The sequence below is a fragment of the Sabethes cyaneus genome, chromosome 3, assembly GCF_943734655.1.
Source record: "Sabethes cyaneus chromosome 3, idSabCyanKW18_F2, whole genome shotgun sequence".
In the NCBI taxonomy this organism is placed as follows: domain Eukaryota; kingdom Metazoa; phylum Arthropoda; class Insecta; order Diptera; family Culicidae; genus Sabethes; species Sabethes cyaneus.
This window is the reverse complement of record NC_071355.1, coordinates 6,125,213-6,144,931: the sequence shown is the minus strand read 5'-3', so window position 1 is coordinate 6,144,931 and position 19,719 is coordinate 6,125,213. Positions and strand designations below refer to the sequence as shown.

General features: G+C 41.0%; 1 protein-coding gene across 1 annotated transcript in view; it reads left to right on the top strand.

Moving 5' to 3' along the window:
* Positions 1–19,719, top strand: part of LOC128744360 (protein tweety-2-like) — a 165,419-nt gene that overhangs the window by 107,071 nt on the left and 38,629 nt on the right. Inside the window, exon 2 of the mRNA XM_053841309.1 lies at positions 13,591–13,863. Coding sequence (XP_053697284.1) covers positions 13,591–13,863 — 273 coding nt within the window. The remainder of the gene's footprint in view (positions 1–13,590; positions 13,864–19,719) is intronic.

The window sequence follows — 19,719 nt, the reverse complement described above, 5'->3', positions numbered from 1 at the left end:
CTTTGCTTTTAGCGACAAAAAATAGCAAAATTCAGCTTAAAGAATGCTTTGTGGGAATTGTTAAAATCACAAATATTTTCAACACACTTTTCCGGCACATGAAAGTAAAATCAGCACATTTGAGATTTCAAACTTCCTGTTTTTTACATGCAATCTATGCATGCAATTCAATTACAATTCAAATTTTGAGAAACTGATAAATTACTTTGCATTTGAGATGTTTTCTGTTAAAAAACTATGGATTTTCCGAAGTATTTCACAACTGGGGACGAGCAGCAAAAAGATACATAAGCCTTCAATCTTTCAAATGCTTCAGAAAGATTCGAAATTGGATAATCCGATCAAAAGCTATAACCTAAAACAAAACCAGTTTCACAGCTGGGGACATTCCCCTAGCTACTCCGAGCTGGTAGCAGATTTCTTTAAGATATTCGAAACTGTAGAATCAAGAGAACTTTGATTGTTTTATAAAAAAATGTTAAAATTATTTGGTTTCTTACATTATCTTTTTTCGGTAGAGGTAATCCATAAATAATATTGATGCTGTTTGACGGACACGGACGTAGACGAAGACATCCAGCGCGCTACAAAAATTATTATAAACACAAACACATAACACAATTATAAACACAAAGAATAACACAAAAATGAAACAAATAATGGTACATCTTCATTGAAAATAATACAAATAATGATATACAAATGTGACGCATAATAAAGTAATGTTCCGGTTTTATCAGCCCCATGTTGAATTTTGGACTAACAAAATGGGGAAACTGACAAAATCGGGAATTTTTTTTTTCAAAATTCAAAATTTGAAACCTTGCAATATTGAAGACTTCTACTAAAAATTTAATTTTAACCCTCAATTGATCGACCAATCTAATCAACCGGACTCCGCACACTGCACAGTAGTCCAAAAGGGCGAAAAGTGGCACTCTTTTCCTGGTATCCTGGTCGTCAGCACTTTTGTTTTTGTATGAATATCCCTCTTAATCGAAAACTGTCAAAAGTTAGTCATCGCTTACTCTAATGAAAATAAAATAATAACTTTTTTTGGTTAGGAAATATAGACATAGTTTCTTCGGCAAAATTGTAAATATTGTAAAAACAAGCAACTTTGCCGCAAAAATAAAATTTCTATCTTTATCGAGTACTGAACTATAGCGCATATTCTTTAAAACTTTTTAAAAATTGATTTTTCATACTTAGCTTTTCTCAGTTGCATTTTACAAGAATACAATGTTCTCTGGGACTTTTACTTTCTAAGTTATCATATATTCAAGCTTTAAATTTCCGTAGCTTCACGAGCCTATGGGGTAAAATGGGGCAAGTGGATTTATAAAATCAGCGCTTCATCTTAAAACTTAAGTCGAGTACTATAAACTTGTATGGGTTCCGTTTGCCCCCAACCACCCAAATGAGAGTACGGCAAGCATACGTTTTAGGTGTTTTGCGTTCACCAAAGGCTCGATAAACGTCCATTTTTATGTGTTCGTAGATAGACACATGGTTTCTTTGGCAAAGTTATGGAAAATATAAAGGCAAACAACTTTGCTAAAGAAATGACATTTCTATCTCTATCGAGTTTAGAGCTATAGAGCATTTTCCTAGGAAATTCTTTAAAAATTAGTTTTTCATTTTTTTCTTATGTTGGTTGTATTTTACAGGAATATGTGGTTTTAGGCGATTATTGAAGGACTCAAAATACACGTTTTTGCAGAAGATTGTAAATTTCTAGGACCTTTCCTTACAAAGTTATCGCTTTTGGTCCGTGAAGTTAAAGAATAACAAAGCTTAAATAAACGATAACTTTGTAAGCAAAGGTCCTAGAGATTTGCAACCTTCTGCAAAACCATGTGTTTTGAGTCTATCAATAATCGCCTAGAACCATATGCTGTTGTAAAATGCAACCAGCATACGTTAAGTATGAAAAACTTATTTTTAAAGAATTTCCAAAGAAAATGTTCTATAGCTCTGCACTTGATAGAAATAGAAATGTCGTTTCTTTAGCAAAGTTGTTTACCTTTATATTGTCTATAGCTTTGCCGAAGAAACCATGTTTCTATCTACGATTCTTCCCAGTGAATCAGAATAGTTTCAAGCAGGCTGAAAAGCTTTATAAATCATGTTGAAATGCACAAAAATTAAACAAAATTTATAGGCTGACAAAATCGGCATAAAAAGCTGATAAAATCGGGGGTAGACAACATCGGGAGCTGTAGTGTCAAAATAACAAACAATAATAAGAATACCATACAAGTGGAATACATAAATAAACGATGCAAATCAAAATGATATTAAAATGACTCAAAAATAAATCAACAATGAATTAAAAAAGAAATGACTGAAAAGTAAAGTAAAAGAGTTGCCTTTGCATAGGAAAAGGTACATAAAAGGCATCAGCATGGCACAAAAATAAGACAGGAATTACACCAAATTAATAGAAACATGACACGTAATGACAAACAGATAAAAAGTAGACATGAGAAGGACACAAAATGACATATATGTCACCTGGGGTAGCCTGACATAAACTGAAAGTATGGCATCGACCCTTCAAAAGCATGTTTGGGTCGGGAAATTTAAAAATATCGTAGAATGGCAGGTCTACTTTTACGCAATCAATTTACATATCACAAAAATGCCAGTGGATTATGTTAATAACTCCAGACTTCAGGGAGAATTTCATGCCAAAAATGACACATAATGGATACTAGAAAAATGCGTTACACTAAAATGATATAAAAATAATGCATATAATGGCAAGAAAATGATCTAAAAATTACACAAATATGATGCAAATATGCTACATGAATGATATAAATTCGAAACAAAAATAGCACATAAATAATAGAAATAACAATACAAAAATGACACAAAAGTTATGAAAAAGATATTAAAATACAAAAATTCGAAAATCAAATTTAAATGACACAAATTTAGTATAAAAAGGACAACACAAAATTGAGCCAGCTCACAAAGAGATATCAAAAGTATACAAAAATGAATGATACATGATATAAAAACTATTACAAAAAGGCAGTCTAGAATGGAAAGTTAACAAGAAATATGGCTTTTGTATTACGATGTAATTGGTTCACGTAATCAATTTTACTCGTAACTTACTTTAATATTGTGAAGCTTTAATTACAATTGAGCAGATCCTGCGTTACAGCGCGCGAGGCCCTGTGCAGATTAAGCAGCGAGGCCTTTTTTGTATGCCAGGAGGGAATTGGCTTAAAACGCCGCTGTAACAGTCTTAAAGATCGTCTTTCGGGAAGTTGGGCTAGATAGTTGTGATCCTATGCCCCAATTCGGTCCTACATGGCTAATAAAATCAATGACTTTTTGAGATTTGGGCTATATACTCGGTATGGAGTGAGAAGGAAACTTCTGAAGAAGATATTCCTAGATAAAGCAAGAGCCCCGCAACAGCAAAGCAGATGCGCGGAACTTTCAATAGTCTCATAACCAAGCAGCGATAGCTTGTGAGGGAACGCGTCGGCCACCAGTGACCAAAGTAAGGGTGAGAGAACTATGATTTCATTTCGAAAGAGAGCCACACATGATTACACTACAGCCGTAATAATCAAAGCGAAGGGCGTGTAATCGAAAGCGCCTTCAATATCAAGGAAAGCACAAAGTCCTATCTCTTGATATTTTTTAGTGTTTTCTCGATTAATTTCACTATGCAATGCAATGCGGTTTCTGGTGATTTACCGTGTTGGTATGCATGTTGATTTACATGCAACGGAGTTTTTTAAAAACTTATTGCGGATATAGTTATCCGTGATGTATTCCATCAACTTGAGAAGCGTTGATGTCAGACTTATTAGTCTGAATGACTTATGCATGATTTTCTCTTTCTTATCTGTCTTAGGTATGCATTTAGGTATCTGCCTACTTTCCGACAATTCCTCGGGTTATGTCCCAAAGTGAAACCGGGAGCTGAGAAATTATAACGCTGTCCATTTTCTGTAAGAAAATGCACAAAAGGCACAAAAGAGCTAAGTCAGCGTGCAAGCAGAGTCGAGTCATCTGGCAATTATGTAACGAGATTTTCTAAAACAGCGTGGAAGAAAAAAAGGTAATCATGCAAACAATTCTGAGTAGCCAATTGTGTTACATACAGCCAAGAAATAGTGAGAAACGTGCTGCTCGAGCCAAAGATGCTGATACATACAGCCAAGGATAGTCCACTACAATTTTCAACATTTTCTCCTGTCATCACCAACCGCGAGGCCCCCCTGACGCGTGAGGCTCTGTGCGACCGCACAGGTTTGCCGGGCTAAATGCCGGCTCTGCAATTTAGATATATAAATTTGCTTGATTTCTCTCTTTTTTTGCACAAAAAAGGTATTTTTCTATTTTTGTAATCAGTAGACACAGCTTAGAATGAACCAATGGGTATATCAAATCCCTTATAGGGAAAGCAAGAGTCTTCTTAAGAATCTGTCACAAACTATGCTAAGTTATAGAGCAGTTCGATATAAAAATGGTATCAAAATGGCAACATAACATTAACATAAAAATTTGAGAAACACAATGCAAACATAATAAAAATAAGAAAACCAAACACCACAGAAAAAATACAAAGTCAACATAAAAATGTTATATAATGACAGAAACATTGAAAGCGGACACAAAAATGTTTGACCAATTGAAAATATTCTTAAAAAAGCACAAAAGTAACGTAAAAATTGGTATAAAATTTCACCAGAATGACAAAGATACAAAAATGTTTTTAAAATGACCCAAAAAAGATCTAAAGTTAACGCAAAGGTGACAAAGATTTCACAGAAACGACACAAACAAAAACAACATTTTGTTAGTTAAAAATGACATGAAACGTTGTTCGATCACACAAGATTCAGATTCTCTTTTGATTCTCGCTAATCGGTCGTAAATTGCCGATGGCTAGGAATTAACTCAGAATGTTGAAAGGTTCTTTCGAATGAATTTTTTAGTCTTCTTACTGCACCGCTGCACTGTCACCAGATGCATTAGGTGTGCAGTAAAGCGGACAAAAGATATTGGCCCTGGTGGTGGGATGAGATCCGGTTGTGGTGCGGAAACCCGTCGTTGGTTGGTGTCGGTATTGGTGTGTGTTCAATATTTTCACGTATTATTTATAATTGTAAATCTAATGTTAGAACCACCCTATATCAACTAAACTGATAACGGCGAGAGTCAGGGAACTCAGTTTTATCGCCTCTGATAATTGTAGTAGTAGATCGTTTGCGAGAGAAAAATCAATTAGTGTTCGAATAAGATCAAGATCAAGATCACTTTAGATCAAAAGTTAGTGCCAATAAATCGTTCGACGTATCCAGTCGTATTTCTGTGTCATCGAAATAAAGTGTCGTTACTAAAGTTCCGCGGTTTTTACTGATCCCAAATTTACCAGCGACCACAGGTCGAAGAAGTATTTTGTACATTGGTCCTTCGAGCCGGATCTCTAGAAGAACGAGACCGGTGGGACAGTAAACCGCGAGTGAAAAGTGCATGAACAATTGCGCTTGGCGTGCTATCAGCCATTGCATTTGGCTATTGTTTCCTGAGACAATCATCTGCATCTGGCTTTAGTGGCAGCGTGGCTGCATTACGTCGATCGGCACCCTACGGATTCGCTAGGACTGAGACAGGATCGGCCACACCGGGATTTTCTACACGGACACGGACGGAAAGATAAGTAGCAGGACAGGTTTGGTTGAGGTGGCGTTCTGAATGCACGATCAGACGCTCCCTGGTTAAGTGGTAAAATTGCATGTGGCTGAAATCCGATTCAATAAAATTGATAAAACTGCATGATCTGCGTTATATTTCTATTAAGAGAAGATTGGTCCGCTGAGTTGAGTATCTGAGGTTGGTTGATCGATTTTCCTAAGCTGGTTCGCTTTGCAAAGGGTCTCATTGTCCGTGGGTTCTGTCAATTATTCGGTTTGCGGGTATATTCGGTCGGTCAAACGGTGTGAATTGTGAATAGTGCAGTGTGATTTCTTTACAAAATGGCCAGTAACGAGCTGCGGAAATTATTAAAGCAAGAACGCCAGATTCGAAGCATCATGGATGCCATGAAAGAGTTTCGGCAGAATTACAACGAAGTTCGCGATAAAAGTTCATTGCTAATTCGAATTAAAAAACTGGACGACGTGTATGAGCTGTTTTGTGAAGTGCGCATGCAAATCGAATTGATTATTGAGGATACGGATGGAAGTGAAGAATTCGTTGACCCAGATGAAACTGTGGATGCTCAAGCCCGCAAAATGGCGGCAAATAAGCACAAAAGAGACATGGACAATGCGCAGATTCTGAAAGAATTCATCAGTGAATATTTTGTGCTAAAGCAATCATTGGAAGACTTATTGTGCCCTTCGATGTTGAATCCCGCTGCTGGTCCTGCGCCGTCTATCAGCCAGCAACATTCTTCTGTGTCGATGATGCGGGTAAAGTTGCCAGAATTGAAGCTGCCTACGTTCAGTGGAACTTTACGTGACTGGATCACATTTCGTGATACATTCAAGAATCTTATCTCTGATAACGCTCATTTGTCGGAGATTGACAAATTCACATACCTCCGATCCTCTTTGTCTGGAGAGGCTTTGCAAGAAATTGGATCGATTGAACTCACATCGGATAATTATTCGATAGCATGGAGCCAGCTTGAATCGCGGTACGAGAATAAAAAGCTTTTGGTGAAATCGCACCTTGATGCGCTGCTTTCGATAGACCAAATGAAAAGGGAAACGTTCGAGTCTCTCAATCACCTGCTCAACGAGTTTGAAAAACACTTGCAAATATTAGGCAAACTTGGAGAGGAAACCGCGAATTGGAGCACTATTTTGGCACACATCCTGGCAAGTAAATTAGATGCCGCAACGTTGCGCCTTTGGGAAACCGAACATCGATCTCGAGAGGTCCCGACGTACACTAAAATGCTTCAGTTCCTAAAAAATCACTGCATTGTTCTGCAATCGGTTATGCCAAAGAGTTGTCATCCATCCGATTCTAAAAGGTCACAACGGTCGTTCAGCAGCTATGCAGGAACACAAGTTGCTTGTCCTTTCTGTAGTGACGAAAAGCACTTTGGTTCACAATGTAAGAAGTTTAGATCGATGAAAGTGGAAGAGAGGAGGAATGCAGTGAAAAATAATCGATTGTGCTTCAACTGTTTATCCAGAGGTCATGGGTCAAAATCCTGTTCGCGAGGTTGCTGCCGGGTATGCGGACAACGACACCACACGATGCTGCACCTAAGCTCAAATCAGACTGATAACACATCTCCTGTTTCACAACCGACGCGACCGCAACCGACTCTAGGGAACCCACACACGACACAGACACCAACAACCTCACGACCACAGAACCAAGCACACACTCAAACTCACCAGCAGGTACCTAATCAAAATACACAAAACGCACTTTCAATTCCAAGTTCAAGAACTCATGCTCAGACGCCACCCACCACAGACACAACCACAAACCACAATATTGTCCTCTCTGCTAACGAAACCAAGGCATCACGATCGGTATTACTTGCTACTGCACTCGTGATACTTGAAGATCATTTTGGGAACTCTATCCTAGCTAGAGCTCTGCTTGATAGCGGATCTCAGCTGTGCTTCATGTCAGAAAACATCTCTCAACGGCTGAAATTTAAACGGTCCAAGGAAACGCTTTCTATCAGTGGAATTGGACAAACCACGAAGAAATGCAAGCAATCTGTCGTGGCTCGCATTCGTTCCCGTGTATGCTGCTTTGCTGAGAAGGAAACATTTTACGTCATCCCACAAGTAACACAGAATTTACCACTCGCAAGAATAGACACAAATGATCTCAATATTCCGGCCGATATAGCACTTGCAGACCCCCATTTCTTCGAGCCAGGCTCAATAGATTTACTCATTGGGGCAGAACTCTTCTACGACGTACTTTCGGCTGATAAATTTAAGCTAGGAGATAATGGTCCTACTCTGCAAAATAGTGCCTTTGGGTGGATTGTTTGCGGTCGTGTTTTGAATTGCACAAGCCATCAACCAGTTGTTGCCAGCGCGTGTGGTGACCGTTTGGACAACTTGATAACGAGATTTTGGGAACTAGAGATGTGTCGCTCCACTAGCACCCTTTCAATAGAAGAAGAAGCCTGCGAGACGTGGTTTGATCGTACAACTATCAGAGACACTCGTGGGAGATTCATCGTAGCATTGCCAAAGAAGGATCACCTTATATCTCGCCTCGGAGACTCAAAAAATACTGCACTCAAACGTTTCCTCGCACTGGAAAGGCGGCTGGCTGGCAACGATAAAATTAAACAAATGTACATCCAGTTTGTCGAAGAATACTTGCGCTTGGGCCACATGAGAGAAGTCACTGAGGATATAGAATCATCGGCTCAACAGTATTATATACCACATCACTGTGTACTCAAACCGGAAAGTTCGTCAACAAAATTGCGGGTTGTTTTCGATGCGTCGTGCTCTACTACCAGCGGAATTTCCCTCAATGATGCCTTAATGGTTGGTCCCACAGTTCAAGATGATCTGCTCTCGATCGTCATGCGCTTTAGGCTCCATCGATTTGCTATAGTCGCGGACATTGAAAAAATGTACCGCATGGTCCATGTTCAGCAGCGTGATTGGCAATTCCAGCGTATTTTCTGGAGGAGCAATTCTAACGAGTTCATTCGCATCTTTGAGCTTAAAACGGTTACGTATGGCACAGCATCTGCCCCATATTTGGCGACAAAATGCTTGAAACGACTGGCAGAGCTCGACGGTGGAACATTTCCGGATGCTGCGAAGGTATTAGCGGAAGATTTCTATGTGGATGATATGATGTCGGGCGTAGACAGCATCGAGGAAGGTGTGCAGCTGTGCGCTGAGATACAGAGACTGCTAAGCGGCGGCGGATTTACGCTCAGAAAATGGAGCTCGAATTGCCCCGCAGTCCTCGAGCGTATACCTGAAGACTGCAAGGACGAACGGACTTGCTTTGAATTAGACGACTCAAGTGCGACAGTGAAAACTCTTGGACTTATTTGGGAACCGGGATCGGACTGTTTCAAATTCAAGGTTCCTGCCTGGAACCAATCTGATATTTGTAAACGAGTTGTGGTTTCGGATTTGGCACGAGTGTTCGATCCGCTTGGACTAGTTAGCCCTATAATTGTCGCAGCGAAAATTTTCGTCCAGTCTCTCTGGCAACAGAAAGTCACTTGGGACGATATACTCGCTACAAACCTGCAGTCGTTTTGGATCGAGTTTCGACGTAGCTTAGATCGCCTAGAAGATTTAAGAGTTCCGAGATGGCTAGCGTTCGGCAAGGACTGTCGTTCCATACAGCTACACGGTTTCTGTGACGCCTCTGAAAAGGCCTACGGGGCATGTATTTACTTACGATGTAAACATTTCGATGGTAGTGTCACATCACGCCTGATTGCTGCAAAATCAAGAGTGGCACCAATAGAGGACGTGAAAAGGCGAAAGAAGAAACTGTCGATCCCTAGGTTGGAGTTGTCCTCTGCGCTGGTACTTGCTCATCTACACGAGAAGGTCATAAAGAGTTTAAAACTAACAGTGCGAAGGTGGTTTTGGACAGACTCTGAAATTGTTCGGTACTGGCTAGCATCGAGTCCATCACGCTGGCAAATGTTTGTAGCAAACAGGGTGTCAGAAATCCAACACTCAACACGTGAAGGGAAGTGGAACCATGTTCCAGGTACAGAGAACCCGGCTGATATCCTATCGCGTGGCACTGTTGCAGAACAATTACTAGAGAATCAGCTTTGGTGGAATGGACCATCGTGGCTTGTACAGGATGAAAGCACATGGCCAATGGCAGATGATGTACCACTAACAAACTTCGATACCCGTTTCCTGGAAGAAAACACTGCCATATCGGTTGTAGCCAACATGGCTCCACCGAATGAAATTTTCAGTCTGCGGTCGTCTCTCATGGACTTAGTAAAACTCACTGCTTGGTTACTCAGGTTCATACATAATACTCGCCAAAAGAACTACAGCGATAGGCGGCAAGGAGCTCTAATGTTCGCCGAACGGGAAGCCGCGCTTATTCAGCTCGTGAAACTTGCACAGCGGGAGCGGTTTGATCAGGACATCAAAGAATTACTGCGGAAAAATCAAGTGAAATCATCGTCTCGTCTCAATTCTCTCTGTCCGCGACTACTGGATGGAGTAATTCGTGTCGGCGGCCGGCTCGCGAATGCACAAATCTCGTCAGGAAGAAAGCATCCAATTATTCTGGATAAGGATCATCCACTAACTACTCTTGTCATGCTCCATTACCACCACAAAATGCTTCATGCAGGCCAACAATTGCTTATTGCTAGCGTTCGAGATCGGTTTTGGCCTATTGGTTTTTGCAGTCTCGCCCGTCAAACTATTCACCGTTGTGTTACCTGTTTTAGGAACAAGCCAACCGTCCATGAACAATTAATGGCAGACCTGCCTTCAGAGCGTGTTACGCCAGCTCCACCTTTCCTGAGAGTCGGGGTCGATTATTGTGGACCGTTTCAGGTTGTGTATCCAAACCGAAGAGCAGTCCCGGTAAAATACTATGCCGCGATTTTCGTTTGCCTAGTGACCAAATCGGTTCACATTGAGACTGCTGCAGATTTGACGACCGCAGCATTTTTGGCGGCTTTCAGAAGGTTTGTTGCAAGGCGCGGCAAGCCGTCAGTTGTCATGTGCGACAACGGTTGTAACTTCGTTGGGGCTAGACGTGAACTAGACGAACTTCGACGAGTGTTTCTCGCTCAGCAGTCACAGCAGACAATCGTATCAGAAGCAGCCGATGAAGGAATCGAGTTTAAGTTCATCCCAGCTAAATCCCCAAATTTCGGGGGCCTCTGGGAGGCCGCGGTGAAATCGATGAAGCAGCACCTTAGAAGAGCAATCGGAACGAAAACTCTAACACCAGACGAACTACAGACGGTACTTGTTCAGATTGAGGCCTGCTTAAACTCAAGGCCTCTCACACCTTTGAGTAACGACCCGGGAGACTTCGAAGCTCTAACGCCAGGGCATTTTTTAAGTCAACGCCCACTAACCGCAATTCCAGAACCATCACTACAGGAAGTTCCCGAGAATAGGCTATCTCGGTGGCAACGTACGCAGGATTTTCTGCAACGAATATGGCGAAAATGGTCTACACAATATCTGTCCGACCTCCACAATCGAACCAAGTGGACGAGACAGCGAAACAACTTGTTCGTCGGCACAATGGTCCTGGTCAAGGAAGATAATCTTCCTCCACTCAAATGGGCTCTAGGTCGAGTAACACATGTGACTAAAGGCGCTGATGGAAACATCCGGGTGGTCACAGTTAAGACCAAAGATGGCAGTTATACTAGGGCAATTAGCAAGATTTGCGTTTTGCCCATCCGTGACAACGATCAAATTAATGCAGAAGGGAAGAATTGAAACTTCCCCAACGAAGGCGCGTTGTCGCCTGCGGGAGTCTCTTGGCTCCCGCGTGCCAGTTAAGTCTTTGTTTTTCAATAAATGTTCAAAAAGTCTAAGGAATGTTTCATCTCCCATAGCTTCGTCGTTCTCCGTCGTGCCAGGATGGGCACGACCTTCAAGATGTTCCACTACTGCTGCTTGTCAAGTCTACTCCCAATCAAATTGCTCGGATGAATACCCTTCACTCAACTCAGCTCACCTTTATGATTTCCGAAACGATTTTGCGATGATGGCCACATCAATAAGTCGAACCACGTTATTATATTCGGTTGCTTTCAATTGGTAGGACTGGAGCATCTACAGCATTTTTGGGAGCTTGGTATCAACGCAAGGACTACGATATTACGTCAACATCCATCCGAAAGTTTGCCGTTCATCACCTTACGGGATCTACTATTACTGCCGCGCAAGGCACTGGGTAGATCGAGCTACTGCATCGCATACGTCGGAAGCTGCATTTCATCGGCGCTGGAGCGCCCGTGGAGGCGCGCAAGCCTCCGCTCCAGGGAAGTCTTTATTGATTTGTAATTTTCATGTAAAAAAGCGCCTCTCATCTGTTTCAGCAATGCATCAGGGCGGCCGGGGAGTGCACCCCCGAGGACTGTCATCATTATCCGAACCCTTCTATGGATACCGGTACCTGGCCGGTGTAACCATTCTACGAAAACGCAACCGCGTAAGGCTACACAGAGAGAGCATCCACAACAGCAGCAGAAATCACGAGACAGCAAGCAGGAGCATAGCAGCATACCTTCCAGCACGCAGATTGGAGAATTACGCAAGATTGTCACGAGTCACGCATTACATTACTGAAACACCATGTGTCATAACGTATTGTTCAACTTAAGTGTTTACATCGAATCTAAAAATAGTTAGTTATTATTAGAAATATCGCATATTTCTAAGGCGGCCGGTGATGTTCAATATTTTCACGTATTATTTATAATTGTAAATCTAATGTTAGAACCACCCTATATCAACTAAACTGATAACGGCGAGAGTCAGGGAACTCAGTTTTATCGCCTCTGATAATTGTAGTAGTAGATCGTTTGCGAGAGAAAAATCAATTAGTGTTCGAATAAGATCAAGATCAAGATCACTTTAGATCAAAAGTTAGTGCCAATAAATCGTTCGACGTATCCAGTCGTATTTCTGTGTCATCGAAATAAAGTGTCGTTACTAAAGTTCCGCGGTTTTTACTGATCCCAAATTTACCAGCGACCACAGGTCGAAGAAGTATTTTGTACAGTGTGTATGTATTATCCAATTTATCAATTTTAGTGCCGTTCTAGTGCAACTAAACTCCTTACGTGGGGACCCGTAAATGGGTTGTAATCTGCTGGTGAGAAACCGGTGTCGATGGCGTCGTCGCAATAAATTTCCAGCAGATTGTAACTTCGTTTACTTCGTTGGTTACCTAGTTGGTGCTGCCAGGAAAGTTTAAGCTGAAACACTTAGAGCGAAATTATTCTTGATTGGTGCTGGGGATTGGTACGACGATCCCTTCATTAGAAACTTTAAGGCGAGTGCCTTGACTTTCCCACAAAAATTAGCGTGGGTTGTTGAAAACGGCGACAACGACGATGATGATGATGATGACGATAAAATATAGAGGTGACAAACCTCAATGCAGTAGCATTCAGCATCAGCAGCAGCAGTGGTTCAGTGGTTGAAGCTGGACAGCATTCAGTAAGTAACTTTGGTGCATCACAGCGGCCATAACTTTGCATATTTTATTACTCGTTAACACGAGTGTCGTGACTGGTTTGCTCCGAACTGCGGGCGGAGGTGAACAATTTTCTTTTCCATGCGCTGAGAAAGCAATTCCCGGGAGATGCAAACGATAACGAACACACAACGGAACGCACGTCTCCGGGCGCGGGCATGCACTTTCCTTGTCACATTAGTATAGCTTAGGTTGAAGAGTTACAGAAATCACGTCCGGAACCGAACTAAACGACAGCAATTTATTTATTCATTCGGCTGCTCCATTTGACCTCAATCGCACTCATTGTTTCAATGTAATTTTTCAATTTCCTTCACTGCACCGACCGGCATCTACATACTAATCGGTAATTCTTTTGACATCTTCTCGTGTTTCCAGAGTCTCGGTATATTGGCCTCGATTCCGGCGGCGCTGCTGATCATCTCGTTGGTGTTTCTGCTGCTCTACCTGCTGACGCGATGCTGCGATCGGAAACCACGGAAGCCCAAATCGCACGGCTGCCAGAAGTGTACGTTAATTTTCTTCGCCATCGTGTGCTGTGCGGCCATCGGACTCGGTCTGTACGGGAACGACGATCTGCACAACGGCGTGCTGCAAATCTTCGGTTCCGGCCGGAAGATCGAGCAATTGATACTGAACGTGAGAAATCAGGTGAGTCCTCAAGTCCTAGAAATTTCTGGAAATTCCAAACCCTTCAAGGAAATTCCAATTAAATAGTTCAGTTTACACACTGCAGTGCAAAATAAACCCGCCTTTGCAACGTGTATCTCTCATGCATAAATAAGGCAATCGTCGGCCGTTCGTCACAATCCATTTGACTAACGCGTTTTGAATAATTCGCACATGATTGGCGGCTTCAAAGCCACCGCGGACAGCGTATCTACGCTAGGCTAGGCGGCTTGTTTGGGGCTAGTTTCGCGAAGCACGCTTCTGCAGTGAATTGCTGATCGCCGCGGCACCAGTCAGTGGTAGCTACATACTTAGGTACGTACACAGCCCGAGACTGCGAGGCGGGAACAAGTTTAGTGCCAACCAACTTGCGCCTGCAGACAGCCACGAAAGAAGTTCGAAGGAAGTCCTTCCACCATCGGGTGTGGCGGGCGGTTAACATGTGTGGGGATGATGGGAAGGGTGGCTTGCATGGAGCTATTCGAGTGCGTGACTGGAACATGCTATAGTTGTTGCCCGTGTGCTGATTTGTGGTCGACGCTGATGGGCGAATAGCGGTCTAGCCTGGCAGTTGCGTTCTTCCTCGACAGTGAGAAGAGCGAGAGAGAGAGAGAGAGAGAGGTTAATCCGGTTCGGCAAGAGGTGGCCAAATGCATGATTTATGAGAGGTAATTAAGTTTCTATATATGAATCGAATTTCCTCCTGCAACTGGTTTTTGTTCCACGGACCGCTTAATTGCCTTGTAATAAGACTTTTATTTCTCTGCTAGACAGTCCGGCGAAACCGTTAACAAGGTTTTTAGTGCATAACGCACGATCGATATTGCGATGGCACTTGCAATTAATGGATTCGTTGGTGCCAACAAGCCCTTTAACCCCTCGTTCGCCCGATACTGCCTAATGGCTTTTTGAAAGCTAAACAGCTTAATTGAAATTCTTGGCGGGGACCCACGGCACCCGTATTGTGGCACAGTAGCACTCTCGGCTCCACTTTCAACCGCATGCAGCGGCATCTGCCAGTCTGCCTAGCAGCCAGTGACCGCCATGCTGGGTTGTTACAATTAAATTGTTAGCATTTATTTATGTACACAATTTGGATTTTTCTCACTGCGGTTGCAACACCGGACCAGAGTAGGACCGACCGTCCAACCGACCGGCTTTCAGCACAAAAAACAGCTCTCTCGCACAACATGACGGCCGGCTGTTGACGCCGACTCAACCAACAACAACAGTACCCACTCACTGGAAGAAACTGTCGGGGTTTTTTTTCTCTCTCTCTCTGTCAGCCATTATGAGTGCCGTGTAATCCGGGCAGTTACACGACTTGGGACCACTTTGGAAAGATAAATGGAGCGAGTTGGATTGGCACCGAAAAAAAAGTTTGATGGACTTTGGTGTTTGGATTGTGGTAGGAGCCATGTCCAGTTGAATGCACCGAGGATTTATTACTGCGTTTTATAAAGTGTGCTGTTTGATTGCCGTTGTTACAGCGATGTTTGAAACATTTAACATTTTGCGTTCAAAAGCAGCCTTGCAGCGGAGTTTAATATCGAAATGATAACATTACACGAGTATAACATTGCTTTCAAAGTCTGAAATTCAATATTGAAGACTTAAATCCTACATAAATCAATCATCTGGGTAGGGGAAAAGTGTATAATGTGCCCCCCCTAAGAATAAATGGATATATCTCCGTTATACTTCCCCAAATTAACGTTACAACTACGTGTATATGTTGGTACTTAAGCTGACAACCAATTGCAATTGTTTATTTCATTTAGTATTGTGGAATAAACATGCTAGGAATTATTTAATAAAAGCATCTAAATGTTGTGTTTCTCGTCTGCGCGGGGTAAAATGCCCCACCTGCGGTATAATATGCCCAATGCGGTAATTTGAGTATGACCAACTCTATTTTGTAGAAAGTAAAACTATTTCCTTTGTTTTGCAAAATATCGTTATTTTATGTAAAATAAAACTAGTTTCGGCCTTCTGGTGCACTTTTTCTTTTCTGCATGGGGCACATTATACCGCAGCACTATGGGGCAGAACCCGAAAAAGCTCGGACAAAACCTCAAAATTTTTATTTGAGATATTCTATCAAACTTAATATTCTACGTATAGTAGACACAGAATCTATAAGAAATATACATAAATTGTTTTAAAAAGTAGTTTTTCAGTAGGCATTAAAGAAGGTGAAACACAGTGTAAAAAAATTTTGGAAAATGAAAAAATAACTATCATTTAATCTTTTAGTATCTGGCTACCATGCTGCTTAAAATTCTATACTTTTAAAGGACAATTCACATTAAAGGGATTATAAACTAATAGTTTAGGTGATATTAAGACAGATTCTTTACTAGTAGGCTTTGTTCTGACGAAGTGTTTTAGAACAAAATATTTGTTATTTTTGTCAATTTTCAATAGTGTGTAGAAAAAGATTTCCACAGATTTCCGCTCTGACACTACCATAAAATCAACATTCAGGGTGTTAACTAGTAATAAGCAAAAAATTAGCTGCTACTAGTTGCGATGTTCGTAGATATTCAAGTTTTCCGAATGCATGTTTTCCGGCATTTTAGGCTACAAATTAGTAAATGCGCGCGCCAGTGCGAAGTTCATTCCTGCTGTACGTTAAATAGTCATGCTTGTGTATGTAAGACATAGCATTATTATCGTTATGAGATACATCGGAGTCGATAAGAGGTATTCAGGACATTGTAAAGGCGACCACTTAACAGCTTTTTCCCAATTAGCCCTGTTTCAAGTCAAGTTGGCAGTAGAATATTTTCGGTTGGACTTTCAGCTCGATTCAATTAGCCTCCATCTTGTTTATTTAGAGTCGAACATGTTGATACGTGTTTGCAGGATAAACAGATTGCTATACTCTGTCAGTATCCTTTTGCTGCGTATGGCTAAACTAATGAATTAAAAAAAATACATGAATGCACTAAAGCAGATTGTAGGGTAAGTTAACCTATATAGTAAACCCTCTACCTGTAATGGACACTCGGATAAAATTTCGGTATTTATTAGCTTATGCTTCTTATTTCTGAGGATGTATAACATGAAACAGAACGTACTAAACATAACACACATTTGAGTTGATGAAATTTTAGCTGCATTTCATTATTAATGCTTTAAAATTGACGTTTTCAACAAGTGGGTCCATTATATACAACGCAAAAAATGTCGCCATTACCGGACTCTCTCCATGCAAAATACACTAAAATTCCTATAATGGACCCGGTCGTTATTCTATTGTAAACCACAAGGGTCCATAAAAGGAAAATGGACATTGCAATCTGTTTTAAAAAATCTGTAAAATATAGATTTCCATCAGAAATTGATATATTTAGGCTTATTCGAAAGTTACTAATATTGTAAGTGCCATTGGTTGGGTGTTTAGCGTAACAAGTTCAAAATAATGTATAGAAAGGTCCACAAATGGTTGATTTACCCTATACCAGAATAATAATACTAAATTACTCTTGATATACAGATTGTGATAATTTGTATAGGAGGTCGTCAGACTACCAATTTCGACTACATACTTAAAAAAATGTGTTTGAGTATTTAAAATATTTATAACTTGATTCCCGTAAGTCCTACAATTTTGGTATGTTCAGTAACTTTACGTAACTTTACAGGACAAACAACTTTTCTGAAGACACAATATTTCTAAAGTCATTATTTAAAAAGTTAGATCTCAACGCCATCTATAGGAATAAAAATACAACTACTTAAAATTTACAGAAAGATGCGAAATTTTATAACAAACAATGTTGCTGAAGACAATAAAGCTTTACGAAGCATATAAAAGAAGTTATGAGGTTTTGTCCGAGCGCCGGATCAATCTGCCCCACTGTGCGCAGCTGTGGCGTTTTGTACCGGGTAGTTGAATTACCTAGAATTTGGACGTTGGTAATAAATTATTCCCGCCACGGTTGCTCTACAATACTAATTGAATTAAATAATGGCAATTGGCTTCAAGTTAGATCTGTTTACCTATGTTTATAGCCACATTTGCAAGGGGGGGCAAATTGCACCACCGCAAGTGGGGCATATTGGCCTGCTTTTACTTATTTGAAAAAATATTGAATGCTAAAGCAAATCAAGCGTTTCATACCGTTATTTTTAGCAGGGATGTCATTTTGAAGTTCACTTTACGCAATCTAATCGCAGCAACCGGTTATTTACAGATTTTGACAAGAAAATAGCTTATGGAAATGACACCAAAAGTTACATCGGAAGCTGCTCAAAAACAAATTTATTTTTGTTTTGTTTTTACAGCTTGTGACAACTGTCATACTTGCATAGTAGGCTAGTTCCATCAAATACTATGGTTTCTGGGTGGTTTTGCATTTTAATTTCGCTTGTTTAGCGAAAAGCGAAGGGGGGGCACATTGGCCACGGGGGGCACGTTATACACAATTCCCCTATTGACCTAAACAAACGATAGTGGAAAAAGCAAACTATGGAGAGTATTGTGGAGGAAGCGAAATTTCCTATTTTGGCCATTCGAAGTGCTTCTCTGCCGGTAATAGCATCTAGCACAGCTTTCAGTTGGTATCCGAATGTTTTACTCGCTAAACTACTGCCGCCCGTAGCAGTTGCCCAGTTAGCTCCGGAGTACGATGCTGGTCTAACAAGGGAGTCGTCGTATGTTCGAATCTCGATTGGGCAGTGCCGCTATAGAGTCAATAGAATTTTTGCACTAGCCCCGTAATTTTCCTGTACGATACAGAAGGGTCAAGTTCTTAAGGTCGTTTATACCCATGGCTTTGCTTTTTTTTTAGCTTAATAAGTAAAACATTCGTGTACCAACCGAAAGAGCGAGGTTACGAGCCACAACCTGACATATTTTTGGTCTATATCGAAATTTTCCAGTTCATCCAATTAATCATACTTCATATCAGTGTTTCGCTCCTTTTTATCCAATAGCTGGAGCTAATTCGATCCGCGGATCGAACCAAGCTATAATTGGAGCTAATTATAACCGGAATCGAAACTACTTCTTGTGGATCGCAGTTATTGGTGAACCTTTGAACCATTAATTTTTTGCTTTTGTTTCTTCATGCCTTGTCTCGTTCTGTTTGGATACTATCAACACCTTTGTTTCATCGAGTAATGCCTCTAGTAAGAAAATTGCGACAAGAAAATTTCCTGAATGTTAAAATCACTGTTCTTTTTGTTACTTTTCAGTGATTTGGTTTGATTTGTTATCGTCTTTTGTGACGTTTTGGCTGCACTTGATGCATCGTCGTTGTCGTTGTCGTTGTCGTTGTCGTTGTCGTTGTCGTTGTCGTTGTCGTTGTCGTTGTCGTTGTCGTTGTCGTTGTCGTTGTCGTTGTCGTTGTCGTTGTCGTTGTCGTTGTCGTTGTCGTTGTCGTTGTCGTTGTCGTTGTCTTTGTCGTTGTCGTTGTCGTTGTCGTTGTCGTTGTTGTTGTTGTTGTTGTTGTTGTTGTTGTTGTTGTTGTTGTTGTTGTTGTTGTTGTTGTTGTTTATTACCAATTGCAGTGGATATAAGTAGTCTAAGCAGATCACTGATTGTTTTACCTTATGGGTAGCGATGGGTAGACTAACTGGGGGATATCAGCCTATCAATGTTCTTGTTAATTTTAGTTGTTCAAGCTGTTACCACTAAAAGTCACAATTATTAAACTAAGCTTCTGATATTTTACATTGGAAAGGTGCTAGAACTTATATTAATCAGCCGGACGCTGCCTTCTTAAGCAGTCCTGAATTTTACTGATGTATTGCAAACTTTATTTTTTCGTTCTCCTTAACGTTTCTGGCTACTATGCTTCGCCTATCGTCAGACGCATTTTCGTCAGT